General features: G+C 58.0%; 3 protein-coding genes across 4 annotated transcripts; 1 reads left to right on the top strand and 2 right to left on the bottom strand.

Annotated features, from left to right (window-relative positions):
• The first annotated feature begins 286 nt into the window (after positions 1 to 286).
• TMEM223 (transmembrane protein 223) lies at positions 287 to 1,133 on the top strand. The gene is made up of 2 exons (XM_074272492.1): positions 287 to 614; positions 780 to 1,133. Exons 1-2 carry the CDS (start codon positions 323 to 325, stop codon positions 1,070 to 1,072), a joined length of 585 nt encoding a protein of 194 aa, XP_074128593.1. The 5' UTR covers positions 287 to 322; the 3' UTR covers positions 1,073 to 1,133.
• TMEM179B (transmembrane protein 179B) lies at positions 1,129 to 5,056 on the bottom strand. Its single transcript, XM_074272491.1, has 5 exons — positions 4,847 to 5,056; positions 2,085 to 2,272; positions 1,873 to 2,007; positions 1,528 to 1,606; positions 1,129 to 1,433 (listed from the first exon to the last, which is right to left on the bottom strand). Exons 1-5 carry the CDS (start codon positions 4,940 to 4,942, stop codon positions 1,272 to 1,274), a joined length of 660 nt encoding a protein of 219 aa, XP_074128592.1. The 5' UTR covers positions 4,943 to 5,056; the 3' UTR covers positions 1,129 to 1,271.
• On the bottom strand, positions 5,035 to 20,526 carry TAF6L (TATA-box binding protein associated factor 6 like). Of its 2 annotated transcripts, XM_074272481.1 has the most exons (13): positions 15,983 to 20,526; positions 13,939 to 14,300; positions 10,938 to 11,019; positions 10,605 to 10,818; positions 10,427 to 10,513; positions 9,843 to 9,993; positions 9,694 to 9,744; positions 8,981 to 9,075; positions 7,919 to 7,993; positions 7,212 to 7,432; positions 6,919 to 7,051; positions 6,566 to 6,694; positions 5,035 to 6,430 (listed from the first exon to the last, which is right to left on the bottom strand). In XM_074272481.1, exons 4-13 carry the CDS (start codon positions 10,749 to 10,751, stop codon positions 5,663 to 5,665), a joined length of 1,857 nt encoding a protein of 618 aa, XP_074128582.1. In that variant the 5' UTR covers positions 10,752 to 10,818; positions 10,938 to 11,019; positions 13,939 to 14,300; positions 15,983 to 20,526; the 3' UTR covers positions 5,035 to 5,662. The 2 variants fall into 2 exon arrangements, with proteins under 2 accessions (XP_074128582.1, XP_074128583.1); XM_074272482.1 differs by lacking the exon at positions 13,939 to 14,300.
• Between the last annotated feature and the right edge of the window lie 83 nt (positions 20,527 to 20,609).

The raw sequence follows: 20,609 nt of genomic DNA, 5'->3' as shown, positions 1-20,609 counted from the left end.
AGAGCCTGAGGCCGGGGCTCCTGGAGGGGCAGCCCTCTGACCCAGATTGACTCTTCCGCCCCGCCCGAGGCTTTACTCGGCCCACCCTCCAGGACCAGCTCCACCCCATAGAGGGGAAGTCCCGCCCCCGAGAAATGGGAGGCAACTCAAAGGGGAAGTGCCTAGGACCAAGGCAGACCAGGACCAGACCTCAAGCCCCGCCTTCTTCCCTTTTTCCCCTCGGGCTCCTCAGAGACCGGAAGTCCTGCTCCGGGAAAGCCGTGGCACCGCCCATCGTCATGCTCCTCCCTCCACAAGTCCCGCCCCGGAAGCGGCGCACGCCATGGCGGGGCTGGCGGTGCGCCTGAGCCGCCTCGGGCCGCCGCGGGCTGCCTGGGCCCGGGCTGCGCTGCACGGGGCGGCCCCGGAGCGGGACGTGCTGCTCTTCGAGCACAAGCGCGGCCGTTTCTTCGCCTTCCTGGGCTTCTTCTGCGCCGGCCAGGGCGTCTTCTGGGCGTCGCTGGCCGCGGCTGCCGTGTCCGGGCCCGGGGGCGGCGCTCAGGGCTCAGGACGCCGGCCCAGCCCGGGCTCCACGCTCTGGCGCTACGGACTGGCCGCGGGCTGCGCCTCTGTGGGTGAGAGCCCGGGCCGCGTGTGCGGGGACACTGGGGCCGGGCAGCTGCTGTGGGCCGCGACCAGCGGGAGGGCTCAGCGGGGGAGCTGGGAAGGGCAGGTTCGGGGTCTGCGGCCCGGCTTTCCCCTCCCCCACGGCTGAGCCGCCCCCCCGTGCCTCCCTGCAGGACTGCTGGTGCTGGCCGCCGGGCTGCTCTTCTCCCGGCGCTCCGTGAGCTCCGTGCTGCTGCGCAAAGGGGGGCAGCGCGTGACGCTGACCACGCACGCCCCCTTCGGCCTGGGGGCCCAGCTGACCGTGCCCCTGCACCAGGTGTCCTGCATGGCCCACCGCGGGGAGGTGCCCGCCGTGCTCCCCATCAAGGTCAAAGGCCACCGCTTCTACTTCCTCCTGGACAAGGACGGCCGCTTCCCCAACATGCGGCTGTTCGACGTCACCGTGGGGGCGTACCGGCGCCTGTGACCCCCTGCCCTCGTTCCCCACGTGGAGACCCGGCGGATAAATAAAGAGACAAGAAAGCCCAGAGATCCGTGTTTTCATTGGGGGGAGGGTCCCGCTTCCACTACTAGCAGGGGCCGGCGTCTCTCCTCCGCGGCGGCGGCGGCAGAGCCAGGCTCCGGGCACCCGCTCTTGGGCTAGCAGGCCCCTACTCGGGGCTCCTTCAGGGCCGGGCCGGGCGGGCCCCAAACAGGGCTTCTGTTTCCGAGCTCCACTCCGGGTCCCCGCGCTCCAGCGGCCGGTATGGGGGGGCTTCCCACTTCCACTGCAGCAGCTGCAATGCCAGCAGCAGGCACCACAAGACCAGGCTCGCCCAGGAGGAAGCCTGCAGGAGAGGGCAGAGGGGAGGATGGCAGTCAAGGAGCAGACCTCCCTGGGGGGCCTGCCACCCCCTCCAGCTCCCCCTGGCTCCTCCTTACTTCTGCGTCATACAGGGAGGAGTAGAAGCGGAGGCCGGGTCCGGGAGGCACCCAGGGAAGTTTCTGGGCATCCGAGCAGCTGTGGGAAAGAGGCTGGATGAGCCTGGCTGGGGATACAGCCCGAGCCCCAGGCCTGCCCTTGGGTCCCAAGGTTGCCTGGGCCCTTGAGGTGGGCCTCCATGGATCAAGATCAGAGGCAATGGGGGGTCAGCTACTTGGGGAGCAGCTCTCAGTGCCAGGGCCCACACCCTGCCCCCCAGTTTCCCAGATGAGGCCCTTCCCAAGGTACCCCCGGGGATCTTTCCCCAGGGTAGTGCCCATTTCCCTCCCCTCGATGCCCATTACCAGTTCACGATTTTAAAGCCCATGATGGAGGCACAGAGGGACTTGGTGCCAAACCGGAGGATGCATGAGGACACCAGCACCAGGAAGATGCCCACGGCCGACAAGCCCAGGGAGATGCGGAGGCCGAGGGGACTTCTGCAAGAGAATAAGCCCACGGGATCCAACAGTCCGAGTTCCCCAGCCAAGAGGCCCCTCGACCCCGCCACAATCACCTGTGGGCGTCTTCCAGGCAGCTGCTGTACGTCCAGTAGAACAAGAGCAGGAGGCAGTAGAGGGCCAGGAGGCCAGACACGCCGGCCACGAAATAGCACAGGGACGGGGCAGAGGAGCTCGCCAGGGCGAGGGAGGAGCCATTCCAGCTGGCGACGCCATAGACGGGGCACTGGCCACTGAAGGAGGCCTGGGAAAAGAGGCCAACTCAGGGGGGGTGGCCAGAGCACAGACCCGCAGCCACGGTCCCTCGGCCCAGTCAGGCGCCGAGCGTCGGGCCAAAGACCATCTTTAGGGACGGACGTGCACAGGGCATGTTGGGAACACTCAGAAATGAGGGGAAGGGAAAATGGCAGAGCAGGCAAAGACCCGGCCCCAGATCCCACTTGTGCCACCTCCTGAGCAGGGCACCCTGGGCAAATCCCTGACCTTGTCTCTGTTGCCAGGACCCCAAGACTGGAACACGGGCCAATGCGCACTGGCCAGGGAGCTGGCATGCCGTGTCAATGCTGCCCAAGGGCCCGGCCCAGGCTGTAGGTGATGTTCTCAGGAGCCAAGATCAACAACTCAAAACTAGGAACTCTTTTGAAGCTAGTGAGACCAGGAAATCCAGGCCAGTGAGTGTCCGCAGACATGCCGGGGCCCAGCACTGACCACGCTGGGAACGAGAGGCCCCGACCCTCTATGGAAGGACCTGATCGGCCCCTCTCCTCGCAGGGCCTCAAGCCAGCAGCAAGCGACAAGGGGATGGGATTCAAGGCCCCGGCTCCATACAGCCTCCACACCGAGGCTGCCATGGGCCCTCTTCTGGCCCCCGAGGCCGCCTCACTGTCCTGTCTTTCCCTCGCCTCCTCTCCCAGCCAAGCCCTCCCCATTGAGGGTCCAGGGCACCACCAGTCCCCCATGCTTGAAACCGAGGGCTCATCTCTGATCCCTCCTCCTCCCCCCATCTGCCCTTGCAGGGCCATTCATTTGTCACAACGTGCCCTCCCCACTGGTGACCTCTCTCCCCTGGCTCAGGCCCTTCATCTCACACCTGAACCATTGAAAGCAGCTCTGGTCTCTCCCTCCCCCTCCACACTCTGGGTTCTGTATCAGTAAACTGCCTCCAGGACCAAATACAAATTTTAACTGAAATTCAAAGCCCTTCCCTACCTCCTGGCCAGAACTCACCCTCATCTCTGCTTCCAGCCCACCTGGAAAAAAGTGTCCTTCAAAGCCTTCCTGCCCCACCCCAGACCTCAGCTCCACCTATCCCGTGGACATCGAGTGTGGAAACTGGCAGGTCGTCTCACCCATTAGACAGTGAACTCCCAGGGGGGAGAGGGGGCATGGATAGGAGGCACCCAATCGATGCTTGAGCCCAGAGAAGGAAAGGCCCGCAGTGGTCAGGCCAGTGGGACAAGGCCCCCATGGGACCAAGGGAAACCCCAGTTCCCCTGAGCCTCCTGTGCTAATGGGCCATGGGGGGAGGTGCCTGTTCCCAGGGGAGACTCCAGCCCAGTGCTGGCTCCCAGGTCCGACTCCATTCCCTCCACCAGCCTCCTCCTTGGCAGTGCCGCACACACGGGGAAAGCGGCTTTTTGGAGGTTCTGACAGCGGTCGGGCTGAGCTCTGCTCTGTCCAAATGCACCGACCATTGCCTTTTGAATCTCAGGCTCAGCCTGGCCCAGGGGGTGGCTGCGATCTGCAACAAGGGAGCTGCCTTTTGGGGCAACCAAGTCCAGGCTTCTGGAGCCAGGGCAGGGCGGGGAGTTCCTCCCCCCAGTGGGAGATGGGGAACTGTTTGTTCCTCCACCGCCACAGCCCCTTCCTCCCCCTCCGAGCTGTTTCATTTCCTTCTAGCCTAAACCCAGGCAGAAATCAACTTAAAAGTGACCATTGGGGAAAGCCACGCAGGCTTCAGCAAATCACAGTCTGCATGGAAATCTTCGCCTGGTGCGGTTCTCCAGCCCAGCTCGATCCTCTTCCCACGGATCTGCGCAGCCCCTCCCCTGGCCCCGGGACCCCACAGCCCAGTAGTCAGAGAACACTGTGGTGGAGAGGAGCCCGCCGTAACTGGCTAATGCGCAAGGAGAAAGACGACAGAGGAGGACCAAGGGCTCCCCTGCAAAGTCGAGTCAGCGGGCCCTCAGAGGGAGGCAAGGAAAGCACTGGAGCCCCCCCTGCAGGGGCTGCTTTTGCTCAACCTCCCCCTCCTGATCCTCAGGAAGAGCTGCACCAGCTCAGATGCAGCCGCTTCTGGTGCAGAGCGCCCCTGTTCCCTCCTGGAGGAGGGGAGACCAGGCTGGGGAAGGGGCGGCTCCTCAGAGCCACCCCCCACAATGGTCATCTTCAGACCGCACCTGTCCACAGGCGAATCAATGGCCGGACATAAGTGTGGCTGTAACCACGCGAAACCATGGCTGGGGACCTGGTCATAATCACCTCTCCCTGTCCAGGAGGAGAAACTGAGGCCAGGAGAGAAGTGCACTCAGCCCACTGAGGATGAGGGGAGGGGGAGTCCTGAGAATTTTTCAGGGAGACCCTAGTCTATCAGAGGGGAAACTGAGGCCCACGAGAAGAAAGAGACCTTGGAGACCAGGGAGCCCACTACTCTCGTAGTCCAGGGGAGGAAACAGGCCCACAACAAGAAAGCGACCGGAAAACAGCCCCCTCGCGGTCCAGAAGGGAAACAGGCCCACAAAAGATGAGTGACCCGGAGAGGAGGGAGCCTGTCACTGTCCAGAGGGAGAAACCGAGGCCCCGGCCTCATGGCCCGCACCTGCGTCCGGAAGACTGCGGCGGCCACCACGGCCCCAGCCAGGAAGGCGGCGGCGAAGAGCACGAGCTCGGCGCGGTGCAGCCCCGGGAGCGCCATGGCCGCCCCGCTCGGCTCAGGCCCCTCCCACCCCGCGCTCTCGTAGGCCAACCGCCTCGCACGCACTTTACGATACCACACCGGAGACGCCGTCGGCTTCCGGGAAAGATTTATTTGCACACGCCCCGCCCCTCTGGAGAGGGTGGGGCCATCAAGGAGGTTCCGCCCCAAACTCCCCCACCCTCTCAGCTTACAGTAGGTGAGGAAACTGAGCCCAGGCCCACATCCGGTCAGTGGCTCAGCCGAGGTTTCATGGGCCTCGGAGCTCCGGGGGCATGTCCGCGGCAAGAGACCGAAGGCCGTGATGGACGCCCAGCACCTCAGGGGGGAGTCGGACCTGGCCCTTCATTAGTCAGGCCGAGGCGGGGCCTGGCAGCGGAAATTCCAGGAAGAAACCTGAGAAGGGCCCGAGACCAAGCCTCCGACTGCAGCCCGCCGGCTCTCCGCGCCTCGCGGCGGAAGGTAAAGCTAGTCCGGAGTCTGCCGCAAGAGTTCGCTTCCTCGCCCCGCCCCCTCACAGCGAGGTAGAGCAAGTACCACAGCCGGAAAGAAGGCAGGGCTGGGGGCGGAGCCTGCAGCAGACGCTCATTGGTCCGTTCTCGCCTCGCCCCGCCTCCTACCCGCGCGAGGTAGGGCGAGTCCAGCCGTCGGCAAAAAGGCCAACGGGGGCGGGGCCCGCAGCAGACACTCATTGGTTCGTTCTCGCCTCGCCCCACCTCCTCACAGCGGGAGGTAGAGCGAGTAATCGGACAGCAGCCAGCGGCGTGCCGGCCGCCCAGTGCGCCCGATCATGGGCAGCTTCTGGGCGTAGCGGGAGGCCGGACTAGGCCCCTGAGGCGGCGGGAAGGCCGTCTGGAAGAGGCGGCCGCGGCAGCGACGGCCCGCCTGCCGCCCGGCGATGATGAAGCGGAAGTGCGGGGCGCCCCGGGGGGCGAAGCGGCTCTTTTGGAAGACTTCTCGGGCGGCCGCTCCCAGGCCCTGCTGCCGGGGCGCTCCCCGGGGCCGGTGCACGCGGGGCAGAGGCCGACTCTCCGCCGAGGCGGCGGGAGCGCTGGCGGGGGCGCTGGCGGGGCCGCCCGGGGTCGCCCCGCGCGGGCTCTCTTCGTCCCGGGGACTGACGGTGGCGCTGGCCGTGAGCTGGGGCATCTTGCGAACCGCGTCGGCCACGGCCGCGGGCTCCTTCTTGGCGCCGGGGGGCCGGGCCGCCGCGGGCGCGGGCTGCCCGGTGCCGAAGCGGGTGGCCAGGCTGTCCCCGAAGAAGGCGTAGAGCTCGCGATACGTGTCCCCGAGGGGCACGGGAGGGGCCGGGCTTCCCAGCCCCGGGGTTCCGGGAGCCAGCGGTGCCCCTGGGCCGAAGCCCGGCTCCCCCGCGGGCGCTTCGTGCAGGAGGAGGCCAGTCCAGGGCAGGTCCTCAGGGCGCCGGCAGCTCCGGCCCCGGGCCGGCTCTGCAGCCTGCGCCTTCATCTTGAGAAGCCGCTCCACGGCCACCTGCAGGGGGGTGGGAGAGGCAGAACATGGTGGGGGGGGCACAGGAGGGATCCCTTCCCCTGGCTAAGCTGCCCCCACCCCCCATGAGCTACCTCCCTAACCCCCCACCCTCCGTCACTCACCAGGGTCACTCACCAGGATGGCTCCGTACACCTTGTGTCCATCGGCCTTCACCTGGGCATTGGACACGGAGTAATCGTCCAGCACGGCCTGCAGGTTGGCCCAGTAGGTGGAGAGATGGGGGTACAGGACTCGTTCCACAGCCTGCGGGAGGTAGTCCTGGTCAGGCCTCAGGTCTAAGAGGACCCTTCCCGTGTTCCCCCCCACTGGCCCTCAGGCCAGTTACCCGGAGCCTCCTGGGAAAGGGTCCGGCCCCTGCCCTGGGGTCTCCTTCCCAGCAGAGAAGAGCCTCTAGGGCCGCACCCAGATGCTCAGGCCTCTAGTCCCCGCAGCCAGGGGGAGCTGGGGGTGGGGCTCGATGACCTCACCTTCCAGCCCAGGGCGTGCAGCCCCACCACTGCCCCGTAGTGGGAGCACAGAGGCCGCACGGGGTCAGCCAGCACCTTCTGCAAGGACAGCAGGATCTGCTGGGATAAACCATTCACCAGGTCCCCATGGGTCCTGTCAGAATCGGGACAGAAGGGAAAGTGTAATTAGCCAGAACACGACCCCCCCACATTTTTCAAATGCTATTAGTTGGGAGAAGCCTGGCCAGACCCCCCACCCCCAGGAATCAGGGGGGCAGCGCTGCCCCAACCCGGCCAGCCTCCAGAGCCTCTACCAAAAGATGTGGCTGAGCAGGAGGGCGGCTCCATCACGCAACGTCCAGTGGTCGTTCAGGGGGTTGATGGAGGCGGCCAGCGGCTCCAGGACGCAATACAGAACGCTGCCCACCAGGGAGCGGACGTAGGGCCCCAGGCACAGGTGAGGGTTGCGCAGGAGACTGCGGGCCACCTGCAGTAGTCGGTGCAGCTGCTCTAAATCGTGGCTCACTGACTTCACCTGGCAGGAGGGGAAGCGGAGAAAAGGAGGCTATAGCCATGGGAAAGCAGAGGTCACTTCCCTGCCCAGCTCTCCCGGGCCCTGGTGCCCATTCCAGCCAATGCTGAGATCTAGGTGGAGATGGGCCGCCCACTAAGAGACAGGGACCTGTACACAAGAGGGTGCCACGGGATCTCAAGCTCAGAGGGGAAGGGGAGGTGACAAGGAAAGCGACTGCACCCAAAGGCTCGTACCCACCCCTGAAGGACCCCAGGTGGGCAAAAGGTCGGGGGAGCCAGTGGTGGAAGGCCAGCCTGGCCTCCTGGAAGCTGAACAAGTCTTAGGGAAGTGGGGTAGGAGGAAGGCTGAGAGATGGACTGAAATAAACGATTCTGCCCTGATCCAAGAGCTCTCTCCCGTCTCCAGGCTCCCCACCCCCACCCCCGGGGATTCTACACCCCCCCCCCTTTGGCCCCTGACCCCTCTTCCCCTCCCTCCATCACTCACCCCACTGACCACATACACAAAATAGGGCAACAGGGCGGCAATCTTGGAGTTTGTCTGCAGGTCCTGAAGGGCCACCTGGAGGCACGGAAGGTAAAGGTGAGCCTTCTATGGCCAAAAAGACCCCCTCCTCTGCCCCCCTTGTAAAATGGAGGAGGCAGAGGCCCCTTGCCCAAGGCCCCAGAGCCCAGATGTCTAGATCCGCTCCCCCTCCCCCAGCACACCCCTTGGTCCAGCAGGGCCTCTGGCAGCGGCATCCCTCAGCCTGGGCCCCCTATGCAAAACACCATTGAAGCCTCAACTTTTTCAGGAGAGAGGGGCCCTGTTAGGGGGTCATGAGGAAACCCTTTAAAGAACTGAGGAACATTCCTAGTGTCCCTGGACTGGCAGCAGTACCCGCTCCATCACAGCCCCCGTGGGGATGACGAGGAAAGCCCCCTTAGCCGAGCACTCCAGCTACACACCGGTTGTGTAACTATGGGCAAGTGTCCGTTTTCACCTCAGTTAAGTGGGTACCGTAATACTTGTAGTCCCCAGTACCCGGCTCTACAGTCATGTGTAAATCCTGAAGAACCACAGAAATGCAACAGGGATAGACGCCAGCTCCATGAAGGGAGCCAGGGAAGGTGTCACCCCCCATGTGGGTACAGGTCAGTAAGAAGAGGGACCACTCTGGGTTGTGTCCATCCCAGGCCCCCCCCTCCACACCCTGGGACTCGAGGTGCAGGCGCAGAGAACAGAACACCTCAGACCCCGAGACTGCAGCTACAGGGCAAGGGCAGGAAGCTACAGGGCCAAGGGCAGGCCACAGGGAGGAAAGATGATAAAACAAAAGGAAGCTGGGAACTGGGTGGAGGCTGAAGGAGCCTGGAAGGCCATGGCTGCTCGGTTCCCATCCCAGAACAGGGAGAGGCCTGCAAGGGATTCAACAGGACACGGGAGAACGCCCACTATCCGAAAAAGTCTGGGAAACCTTAATGGGGGTTGCTGCGGGGGAGGGATTGCTGCACACTGGGGTGCAAGGGAGGAGGAGAAGTGCCTTAAAGGAAACCTAACAGGCCTGACCTTCATGAGCTGCGGGTCATCCCCCAGCACGGCGCGGGTCACTTGCTGGTAGTACTTGAGCAGGTCATCGGTCAGTGAGGAGACGGCGCTGGGCACTGCAGGGGAATCGACAGGAACAATAAGAACGAGAAGCAAAGACCCGTCTGACTTGGCAGCCCTCCGAGGGAGGGAATGCCCTCTAAGCCACAGAAAGTGAAGGCAGATGAGGAAAGCAGGCACTGAGCAGTAGGGCCTGGTCCTGCCAAGGGGGGCTTGTGCCATCACAGAGCCTGGTACTGCCAGGTTGTGATAACATCTGCTGGTATGGCCGATCGTTCTCTCTTGGCGAATGACCTCCTGACCTGCCATAATAAGAACTTCATCTTTTAAAAGAGGGGGACTGTCTATTCTGGATCAAATTCCTACCAACTGGACTGAGGCTGAGCAGAACCTCGGGAAAGGCCCCTCGAGTCTGTGCCAGAGAAGGAGGGGATGATGGTCAGAGGAGAGGAAATGCTTATGTACGAAGTGTTTGATGATAGTAGGTTGGGGAGGGGCCCAGCCAGGCAGAAACAGCCCCGACTGCCTCGTGATTTCTGTCCTGGGTTTTGTGCTTCTTGTGCCCTCCGCTGGGAGGGACGCTGCGCGGAGGAACGAGAAGGTGGATTCTGGCTGATTAAGACAAACACAAGATTTAGGAATCTTCAAAAACCCAAAGTGTTCTGGCCACTTACCCGATCCCTGAGGCTCCACGTTTCCTTTGCCGTCCAGATAGGAGACATGAACTGGAGAAAGACCAGGGGAGCAGTCAGCGCAGGCCCCACTCCCGCCCCTGCCCCAGCCGGGGTGCCCTCCTCCCCTGGGCCTGCCCCAAGGCTCCTACCTCTCACAGCCGTCTCCGGGCAGCCCTTGGGAATGTTGGTAGCCAGCGCCAGCTCCACCAGGTTCACCTCCCGGTCCTCAGGGAAGTAGAGGTCGCCCTCCCTGGCGGGGCGCAGGGGCAGCGTCTCCTGGGAGCCATAGCCACACACCGCCTGGGAGGGAGAGGGCCAGGTCTGCCGTCAAGCCCCTCCCGAAAGCTGATTCCTAACCCAGGGCTGGGAACTGGCTTTGGGAAGGGGAGCTCGGGGCTGCAGGGGCTCATGGGGCACCCAGGATGCATCAACTACAGTTCCCATGATTCCCCTCACATTTACTCCTTGCCAGTCCCTCAGTCCAAAATGTCCTCTACCCCATTAGGTTCTTAAGGAGCACCTACTGTATGCAAAGCTAAGGCCTAGATTTTCCATGAAGTTTTCCCTGACGGCTCCATATCTGGGAGTCCACAATTACAGGAGTTCCAGATTCTGTGTCACAATAAGGTTCCTTACAAGTCTGGGAGGAGGAGGAGGAGGAGGAGGGATGAGACAGCCAAGAGGCGGGCCTCCGGCAGCAGACTGGCCCGGCCCGACCCGGTTCTGAGCTCACCTCCACATTGCTCCACCTCAGGGCCCGGTTGAAGTCCTCCACCGTCAGCTTCCGCCTTTTGGTGTGCTTCATGAACTGGGAGCTGTTCTGTGATTGGTTAGAACAGAGAAGCGTCAGACCAGGGACCCCAGAGAGGGCAGCGGGCAGCCAGGTGCCCTCCCTTGCCCCATGGGCCCACCTGGGTAGCCTCCCTGAGCCGGTAGCAGACATCCTCGGCCAGGAGTGCGGCCACCTCGTCGCTCAGCTCCAGCCCGGCACTTTCGGCCATGAGCCGGACCGACTCCCGGGGGATCTCCACAAAGCGCCGCTCCTCTCGCTCCGACATGGCTCCGGGAGGCTGGGACAGCCAGGAGGGCCTCCCCAGGGCTCCCAGGCGCTCCTCTGCCTCCGGTCTGGAATGACACAACATCCGCACTGGGCAGGGCTCCAGAAACACAGCCCCCGGCCCTGCGTGGCAGCTCAGAGCCGAGAGGAGCCCCTTCGTTTTAGGGGAGAAGGACAAGGCCCATACCGAGACTGCAGAGGAGAGCCAGATTCCAAAGCAGGGTCAGTGCCCTTTTCTCTGCCACTTGCCAGAGCAGCCCACAGCAACCCTAGGAGGGAGAAGGGAGAACAAACACTTATAAAAGGCCTACTGTGTGCTACTACTACTGACCAGGCAGGGGCAGACGGTGTCTGCCTGTGACAGCACCCAGGTCACACAGTGGGCTCCAAGCCCCCCGACATCCACACTCTCCAGGATCTGGGGTCACCAAGCCCGGATGCAAATCGCAGTTTGGCGGCTCATCGCTCTGGGCAGACACTCAGTTTTCCTGGGTCCCAATTTCATCCCCTACAAATCCAGGGGAGTCTGCAAAAAGACGAGACCCATGAGGGCAGCCGGGCGAAGGTCAGGCCTGCGGGCGAGAGCACCGGAGTTCGGAGCCAGCCGCAGAACGCACTAGCTGCGTGACCTGCGCAAGTCGCTTCACGCCATCTGCCTCAGTTTCCCGCTCCGTGACCTCTGCCAAGAAAACCCCAAATCGGTCCCGGAGAGCCGGACCAGACTGGACACGGCTATAGAGCAGAGGCTTCTGTTCTTTAATTTTCAGCAGAAGCCTTACTCCCTGCCTTGACCAGTCAAGCTGATTTTCCTCTGGTTTTTCTTTCTGGTTATATGGGATCACTCTGGGAAGGGGAGGGGGAAATATGTCCAGAAAGACATCAAATAAAAACCTCTACGACATCAGTCAAATCAAGTGCTCTGGAGCTCCCCCCCCAGCTCGAGTCCGGCCCCATTTCCCATAATCCCGCTCTCTGCAGCTTCAAGGCTGGCTGACTCTTCCACAGGGTCACAAATCTGCCCGGGCAGCCCCTCCTTAAAGGGGCAGGAAGGACAAAAAGCACCGCAGAGCCCCGCTCTCTCTGGCTGCTGGGGCATGACCCCTGCTGGGGGCATCGACGCCCCTCAAGCCCCCTGAAGTGCCACCAGTGCCAGGATCGACCAGGCCCGGGAGACTCCAAGTGCCAGCTGCCAAGGCAGCTGCCGGGCCACGTCCGGAGCACAGCGGGCCCAGGGGCGCCCCGCCCCCCACTCACATTCTAGTTCTCACTGGGGGAAGCTTGGGGGGAGGGAAAGCAACAAGGCCATTTCTGCTAGCGGCTCCGCACTCTTCCCCGGGGAATGACCATGGGCACCTCAGCTGCTCCCGGATCCCTCTTCCCTCCGTACCCCGGGCCCTGGCACACTGGCAGCCATGCCGAGTGAGACCCTGATGCTGCCCCTTCCTTTGTTCATTCTGCATTTAGGCGACAGCCCCGAGGGCCCTCCTAGTTTCCACAAGAACATTCCGGGCACCCCGACAGCGAGGACCCAGGCCGGACTTTGGTTTTACCCTCAGAGACTGGCCCCCCAGAAATCAAATTTCTAAAAATGCCACCTCAGCACAAGGGAAGGAGTCCGGACGTAACCCGAGAGCCCTGGGTGCGAACCCTGCCTCGGCCGTATCGTTACTGGTCCCTACACGAGCAAGTCCTTCAGCCCATCTGCTGCATGACTGACCTCCTGGGGAGCCCGGGGTCACAATACGGAGGAACGCCTGCAAAAAGCCCAGCAGCGGCGCGCCCGCCCATCCCCCCGGGAGGACCCCGGGGCTCGGCCCGCTGCATCTTTGGGGAATCGGGGCCCGCTTTGTGACAATGCTTCCCAGTGGCATTTTCATCTGGTTGGGCGGCCCGCCAGTGAGACAAGGCCGGACCCGAGGACGAGAGGCCCCGGCTGGGGGGGCCCACACTTCCCCTCCCTCCCGGGGAGATCCCAGCAAAGGCTTCTCTGAGGCTCCCTGGCCACTGCAGGCCTCTGCTCCCAGACCCACTGGGGGGAGCAGAAGCCCCCACCCCGTTCTCCTCCAGACCACGACGCCGGCACCTCAGCCGATGGAGGACCCCTCCCCCTGTGTCCCCAGTGGAAACCCTTAGTTTGCCCCCCAGTCCTCCTGGCCGGCTTCTGCAGCCTCTCTCTAAGAGAGCTGCCCTTGGCAGCTGAGGGGGTGGGGCTCCTGCCTCAGTCTCCCCACTCCAGCCCCCTCCCGAAGCCCCCAGGACCAAGCACAGATCAAAGCCCTTTGTGGCCTGCCCCTCATCCCCCACACTTCCTCCCCCCATCCCCCAAGATTCTCCTTTCTGACCCTTCCTGACCCCCCAGGGTCATATGGCAGATGAGGACACTGAGGCAGGCAGGTGATGGTTACCTGGAGGGCTGGGTCTGTTACCTTTTTCCTACCCCCTCTCTTCTTCCCCTGCTTAGCACAGCTTGGCATGCAGGAGGCGCTTAATAAGTGTACATTGCCTGGCAGCCTCAGGAAGTGGCTTCTTTCTTGGACCCTGCTGCCACTGAGCGCGCACGCGCACCTGCACGCGGGGAAAACCTTTCCGGGAGGGGCTACTCTCCCTCAAACTTCGGGACTCGGTCCGCCCCTCCCTTCGAGGCCGGGACCCCTCCCACCATCCTGCCCCCTCCTCCTCATCTCGGGGCCCCCGGGACACCCCGACCGCCCCTCGGGCTGCTGGGCCTGCAGCGGGGAAAAGGCCGGGGCCAGCACCCAGCGGCGGCCCCGAAGCGGCAGCTCCTAGGAGCCCCATTTCACAAGCGAAGAAACCGAGGCAGGGGGAGGAAGTGCTTGCCAGAGTCCGAAGCTGAGTTCGAACTTGCAAACTCCAGGTGAAGGGCTCGGTGCTAGTGGTGCCCCCTGGCGGCCGCTGGGGAGTCCCTTCAACTGCGGGGAGCTAAGTTTCCCCACCAGTAAAAAAGAGGCGAGAAGATGAGAACCTCCGAGATCCCGCCCAACGCTCACGCGGAGCCTATGAAAGGCATCGGCCTCTGACCCCAGGGCCAGGGGGCGGGGTCAGGGGAAATCGGGATGTCCACGGCCTGGGGGCCCCGTCCACGGCCTGGGTGAAATGGTGAGACCCCTGGCCCGACGGAGCTCGGAGACCCCCGCGTGGAGCACGGCGCGGCCCGCAGCGGGACTTACCCAAGGGTGGTGGCGGCGGCGGCGGCGGCGGAGGCAACTCCAGCTCCGGCTCCCTGGCCCGGTCTCAATTCCCTCGCACTGAGACTGGCCCCGCCTTCTCCCGACTCCCGACCAATCCGCGGACGTAGCTCGAAACCCCGCCCAGGTCATAGGTCACGTGGACAGGGCGGGGGGAGCCATGATGTCGGGAGGCGTCACGTGACGCCAGCCCCTTAAAGGACCCCCAGGGTTTTTCCTCCCGCCTCTTCCTTCGGTGTCCCTCCAGCTCCCCCATCATCCATCCGCCCGCATTTGGGAGCACATTTTGGAACGCTGTTTCTGTCGCTCGGCATTGCACTCCTTTCCCATCCTGGGAGCTGCCCCTTCAAGCCCATGCAATGCAATAGGACATTTATTATGTTCTTATTGTGTGCCAGGCCCCGCTCAGCGCAGAGACCAGCGTTCTGGATGAGGGCAGAGCGCATGCGCACACATGCAAAGCGCTCTGGCTACAGGCGAGGCATAGGAAAGAATTAGCCCCATAAGCACTGGAGGCTTCTTGTAGAAAGTGGGGGTTTGGTTGGGACTCAGGGAGCCAAGGTCCGAGCTGCGGAAGGAGAGCTTGTTCCAGGCCTGGGAGAGGGAGCGGGATCATTACTTCCGAGAGAATGGGAGCGGGGGCGCGGTGTCGGGTGTAAGGGAGCAGGAAAGGGCAGCTGTGAGGGGCTCTGGGTCAAACAGCATCTTGTAAGTGCTCCTGGAGGGAACAGGGAGCCACTGGAGTTTATTGAGCAGCGGAGTGACCTGGTCACCCCTGGGTTTTAGGAAAATTCCTTTGGAAGCACCCACACACAACTCCACCTCACTGACTACTGCAGGAGTCCAGGAGTGGGGGCTGAGCGTCTGCCCCTGGGGTGGGAACAGGAGAGCAGGGTCCCTTGACAGGCCTTGGCTCCAGCTGGGAGGGGGCTTGATGAGATCCTGAATGGGGCGTTGGGCAGAGAAACTAAAGAATGGGTCCGGAGGCGGGCAGATGAGCTTAGCCCGGTGGTCCCACCCTCTGGGAGGTCTCCAATCAGAAATCCAAGTTATGTCAAACCCTGTGAATGGGACTGATTGGATGGAGTTTTCTCTGTTTGAGACTAAGGCACATGATCCTGATTCCCAAAGCCAGAAGAGGAAGTCTTTTTTTTTTAAGTGATGGCGCAGGGTCACACAGCTAGGAAGTGTCTGAGGCTAGATTTGAACTCGGGTCATCCTGACTCCAGGCCTGGGCTCTTCCCACTGCGCCCCCAGCTGCCCCAAGATTAGGTCTGAAGCCTGGGCTGCAGCTAAGGATGTGCCCCTGATGAAGGGAGCCCAAAACTCTCTCTGACTTGAGGGGGGCCATGAGGTAGAAACAACTCCTTGAAGGAGAAAGTTTCCTCGAATCCTTCCATCTACAAAGGACCCACTCCAGGGAATCAAGACTGGCAGTTTCATTCTGTTAGACCGGCACACCCCCCATTGACAACATCACTGATAAAGCCTTTATGGAGCTGAAGATCCTCTATTCTGATTTCAACTCAAACGGGCCCAGCCTCAGCAAAGTTTCAATTATAAAAAGAGGTAACTGGGCTCAATTCCTAGAAGAGCCAAAGCAGGAATTGCGCCAGGCCAAGGGACCTCCCTCAGCCTGGCTGCCCTCGAGGGACTCTCTGCCGCTGAAAAGACTTTCTCTTTTGGGCTCTAACCTCTCTTTGTCTCTCTCACACATTTCCCTAACAGGACCTCATCCCTCTTTACCTGTCTGGGGATTTCTCTGCTAGACCTTTACTTCTCTGTCGGGACCTTGTCACTAAGAAGTCAGCCTGCAAAAGCTGATTTCCCAGTGCCAATAATAAACTTCTTTTTCGGGTTCATAAATTCATTTACAAAGGACCTGCGCCGACCAGAAGGGGGTTCCCACAGCTCTCCGCTTCATGCCGAACCTCAAACCCCCACCTCATAGGACCTCCCTTTCTCCTGGGAAATTGTGAGTTCCAACTTGTCTTTCTATGCTCATCCTCTCTTATTTCATACTCACCATTTCTGGTGTCTGTTGTATCCCATCATTTTGTGGGTAACCTCTTCCCCTACATAAATCCACCTTTTGCCAAAGAGAATGAATGGCCTTTGCGAATTCTTCATGTGACTGAACCCCAACCTTGGATGCCTGCCGCCATCTTGTGTCCACATCACCCACGTCCGCCTCCCTGATGTTATGGTCCTCTCAGAAAAGAAAGTACAAACAACAAAGGAAGAGGAGAAAAGTATGGGATCTTTAACTGTCAAATAAGGAAAAAGGCATTAACAATTGGTTTCTGGCTTAGTGCAAAGTTGCGAATTACCTGGTTTGGGGGTTTTTTTCCTTTCAGAATAGAAACTATCCCCAATGTTTCAGGGTTGGTTTTTTGGCAATCTTAAAATAACTACTTGCCAAACTTCTCAAATTTTGAGAATTTGCTAAAATATTTTGTTCTTAAAACTCTGGAGAATCTGGAAAGATGTTATTTTAATTTTAATTAGCTAACTTTTTTGTGTAGCCCCCAGCTTAGCCAGAACTGAAGTCCACAGGAAAACATTTAGGCCTTTAAAGAAATTTTCCCAGCATTCTAACTCCAGCATAGATTTTTTTTTTTTTCCTTGCTGGTTGCATTTTAAATCTTTCCAGGAAACAAAATCTAGCTCACAGAACAAATACGACACAGACAAAATGACTTGAAAGACACTGACCCATCTTTGCCAAAAGCCATCCAATAGCACTTTATGTCTCCGCTGGCCACCCAAACAAGGTGAAAGGGTGCCAAAGGTTCCCTAAGAACTTTGCTGAAAATTGTAAGAATTTTGCAGTCTGGACAGTCAAGGAAAACTTGCTGAGAGTGGAGCTCATGATGACCTTGACAAGTCTTCTCCCAGGGGCTTGGGGTGTCCCCCTATAGGATTGTGGGACAAAAAAAGTGAGGGGCTTACCTTGACAAGGAGGAAATCAAGCCAGATTCCAAATGGTGAGGTTAGGAAGGGGATCCCAAAAGTTTGGAGTCATAGACTGGAGGTCTCTCAAAGGAATTTGCAGGCTTGAACCCATTCCAAGTCAAGGGGCAAAGTTTATTGTAATTGTAACGCCATTACAAAGTTCTAAATTGCTCCCCAGAATGGCTGGATGTATTTACAGTTCCACCAAAAATGTATCAGTGTCTCTGGTTTCTCACACCAAGGGGTGAAGTTTAGGAAGGAATCTCACCAGGAACAAGAGGAAAGGAGCTCCTGAGCTGAAGATAGCATTTTTGTAAATGACATATTAGAATCTGAGATTTATAAATTAAAATGAAACAATACTTAAAAGTCTTGCTCAGAAGTTTACTATGACTTTAACTTTAGGTTGGTGATCAAAGTAGCCAACACACAAACTCTCACTGGTATTTATTGTAAGATATGGGAACACCAAAATCCTCCAGACGTGGTTTACGAGACAATTGGTCTATTCTCATAAAAATGACTCATTTGAATCATTGTGATTTGAAATATCTCATCTTGCAAGTCTTGAAGTTGTATGATGATAGAACAGGTATTCTAGATGGCTTCATGGCTGGCTGGAATTGTCATACTAATATCATTAAGTAGAATTGTTTTTTCTCTTTCTATTTGATAAATGCTCTGTTCATAAGTTATAACTTTCATGTAAAATCCTATAGGCCAGGAGCAGTTAGATGGCACATAAGTCAGGAAGTCTTGAGGTTTTAAAGGTCCATTTGAATATGTGTGTGTGTATTATCTTTTTTTACATTTTCCACTTTATTTCTCTGTCCTTCCCAAACAAAGAGCCATCTCTTGGCCAGTATCCCTTTAAAAAAAATTTTTACTCTGACTTGAACACCAATAAAAGTACATTTGATACATACAGCAGAATACAAAAAGAGGCTTCTGTATAAAACTGGGACCCTCTATTTCATAATGCTGCCTATGGAAAAAACATCAATTCTACACATTCATTTCAAAATGGATCTATTGACTTGCATTCCCTTTCAAATGGCCTTCAGTTTTCTTTTGTGAATTTCAATCTCCCCTTTTATTTTCAGAATTTCAAACTTGGTATTTAACTGGGGGTCTTAATTTCTTTTTTAGTTTTAATTGCACGCCCAATTCCATTGATCTCTTTCTCTATTTTATGGAAATATCTAGAGATAGAAAACTTCTCCCAAATGAATTTTTTAAAATGTTACAATCGTTTCCTCTTGACATCACCATAGCTAAGTCCAGTCCCTTCCTCTCACTGTAGCCCCTCCATCATCAAGTAAAACATTCACGGCAGCCGCCTCCCTGAATGGACATCCGTCTCACTCTGGAACTTGTGCCTGTGCCTTCTGTGTTGGGAGACAACACCCTGCTTCTCCCAGCTCCTCTGGAGGCCCAGCTAACCGGGCAGCACACTGAGCTGAGTTGGGTTCAAGTTTTCATTGCTGTGGCTGGCAGTGTAGAAATCCTTCAGGTTCTGGCAGTTCCAACAACCCTGGATTTTCTGATTTCTTATAACCCGATAGGACACTCATTCACACAGCTCACTCGGTCCAGCCAACCCCTTATCTAAGGCATCCGTTACAGTCCAGTTTTTTCTTCCTTCTTCAGGTCCATCTTCAGGATTAGGATATTTTTTCCTTGTGATTATTCTCTTCCCAGTTGTCTCCTCTAGTAACCTCCATCCTTCCACTTGTTTTTTCAGATGAATTTGGTATCTAGACTAAATTTTTACCTGCAAGAGATTCATCTGATACCCACACAGTGTTATGTTTTTTCACTGCCCCCCAACTAAAAGCAAGTGTCTTCTTTCTTTTTTTCTGAGTGAATTCCTTCCTTTACTCTCCCTTCCTTTTCTCTCTTCAGACTCTTATAATAAAACCATTCTTGTCTCAAGATTTGTCTTTCTTAGGCCATGAACATGAATTCATGTAACTGAAGTTAGCAGAACCAAGAGAACATCATACACAGCAAAAAATTGTACGATGTCAATTCCGAAAGACGTGGCTCTTTTCAACAGTAAGATGACTTGACTTGGGCCAGTCTAAATAGAGAGAGCCATGGGTATCTAGACAGAGGACTGTGGGGACTGAGGGTGGTTCAGAACAGAGTATTTTCACTTTTTTTGTTGTCGTTGGCTTGCATTTTGTTTTCTCTTTTTTTCTTTTAGATCTGATTTTTTTTGGGCAGCATGATAATTGTGGAAATAAGTATAGAAAAATTGCATAGTTAGCATATATTGGATTACTTGCTGTCTATGGAAGGAGGTGGCGGGAAGAGAGGGAGAAAATTTTTTTTTGAAATACAAGCTTTTGCAAGGGAATGTTGAAAACTCTGCATATGTTTTGAAAATAAAAAGCTAAGATTCGTCTTTCTTACTGAATTTTCACAAAATCCTTTGAAAGATGTTAAGCTTCTAATAGGAGGCCAACAGCCCCAGAGACATCCAAAAAACAAAAAGGACCCACTGTGTTATACAAACATATCACATGCAGCTTTTTTTGTAGTGGCAAAAACTGGGGAATTGAGGGGATGCCCTTCCATTGGGTCGGACCTAAATCAAGTAAGGCAAATGAATGGGCGTGGCTGAATCGCCAAGAGGAATGCTGAATGGTCAGAGGTGATGAAGGGAATCATTTTAAGAGAAATTCAGGAAGATTTGTACGGACTTGTGCGAAGCCATGAACAGACCCAGGAGAATAATTAATACAACAGTACAATTTAGAAGAACTTAAGAGATGTCTTGACCAGTGAGCCAAGTGGAACAAGCGAAGGTACCACCAGTACCGAGACTGTGAAAGGCAAGGTTCACGAAGAACTAGAAGCCAGAAGGAGTGAGGGAGGAAAGGACTGAAACGAAGGGGGGGAAGTTTGTTGCCTTTGAGACAGGCGTGCCAGAGGTACCCAGATGGGCTGCTGGACATAGGATGAGTCTTCAAGGCAAGGATCGAGAGAAATGGGGGGAGGAATGAGGTAGGGGGAGATGGTCGGAGGTTTGATGTGACCAGATGTATGGAGGATGCCACTCCTGTTCCCTCAAAGGATGGACAGAGCAAGAGACAAGAGGTCAAAGGTGGGAGGGAGGGTGGCCCTTCTTTGACTGGGTTTTTCTCCATGGCCCATCTGGGATTCTGGGCAGTCAGGATGTGCTGGTGTGAACACTGCCCTGGGGAAGGCGGAAGATGCCTGGCCAGGCCCCATGTTGCCCTTCTACAGGGACATGCTGTACCCAGCCAGAGATGGAAGGCCTGGAGTGCTGGGACCCCCGAGCTCTGGCTCCTCACCTGAGGAAGGCTGATAATAAGATCGGACAAAAGCAGGAAACCAGGGAGTCTGCCTCTGACTTACCCTGAACTTGTAGTCTAAGGCCGCCAGATCATCTTCAGAAGTGCCTGTCCATGCCTCCCCCAGCTTGTACTAGAAAGGGGACGTGCATTTATCATGACTAAACATGATCTGATTCAGTCCAAGAATCAAGCCCGCCAAGACATCCTGGGATCCCGACTCTGCCCTGGCAGCTTGGCTGCCTCTCCTGGCTCTGTCACCTGCAGATTCCCCTGGAGTCCAAGTATCTCCAGCTTCCCTAGTATCCCCAATCACTGGGCATCACACCCCCAGGAAGAACTTCCCATGGGAGGGGCCGGGGGGACAGCAAGAGA

Source organism: Sminthopsis crassicaudata, chromosome 6 (assembly GCF_048593235.1).
Source record: "Sminthopsis crassicaudata isolate SCR6 chromosome 6, ASM4859323v1, whole genome shotgun sequence".
Lineage (NCBI taxonomy): Eukaryota > Metazoa > Chordata > Mammalia > Dasyuromorphia > Dasyuridae > Sminthopsis > Sminthopsis crassicaudata.
The sequence above is the reverse complement of the archived record's forward strand: the minus strand, read 5'-3'. Positions and strand labels throughout refer to the sequence as shown.

Bases quoted from the DNA above. Each gene is read 5' to 3' on its own strand.
- TAF6L (XM_074272481.1), bottom strand. From the start codon at position 10,751: ATGTCGGAGCGAGAGGAGCGGCGCTTTGTGGAGATCCCCCGGGAGTCG. The intron at 7,994-8,980 runs GTCAGGCCTGTT...CCGTGCCTCCAG, and splicing joins ATGACCCGCAGCTCATGAAG to GTGGCCCTTCAGGACCTGCA. The intron at 7,052-7,211 runs GTAGAGGCTCTG...CGATTCTGACAG, and splicing joins CTGCTCAGCCACATCTTTTG to GACCCATGGGGACCTGGTGA.
- TMEM223 (XM_074272492.1), top strand. From the start codon at position 323: ATGGCGGGGCTGGCGGTGCGCCTGAGCCGCCTCGGGCCGCCGCGGGCT. The intron at 615-779 runs GTGAGAGCCCGG...GCCTCCCTGCAG, and splicing joins CGCGGGCTGCGCCTCTGTGG to GACTGCTGGTGCTGGCCGCC.
- TMEM179B (XM_074272491.1), bottom strand. From the start codon at position 4,942: ATGGCGCTCCCGGGGCTGCACCGCGCCGAGCTCGTGCTCTTCGCCGCC. The intron at 2,273-4,846 runs GTGCGGGCCATG...CTCTTTTCCCAG, and splicing joins CCGCAGTCTTCCGGACGCAG to GCCTCCTTCAGTGGCCAGTG. The intron at 2,008-2,084 runs GTGATTGTGGCG...ATTCTCTTGCAG, and splicing joins TGCCTGGAAGACGCCCACAG to AAGTCCCCTCGGCCTCCGCA.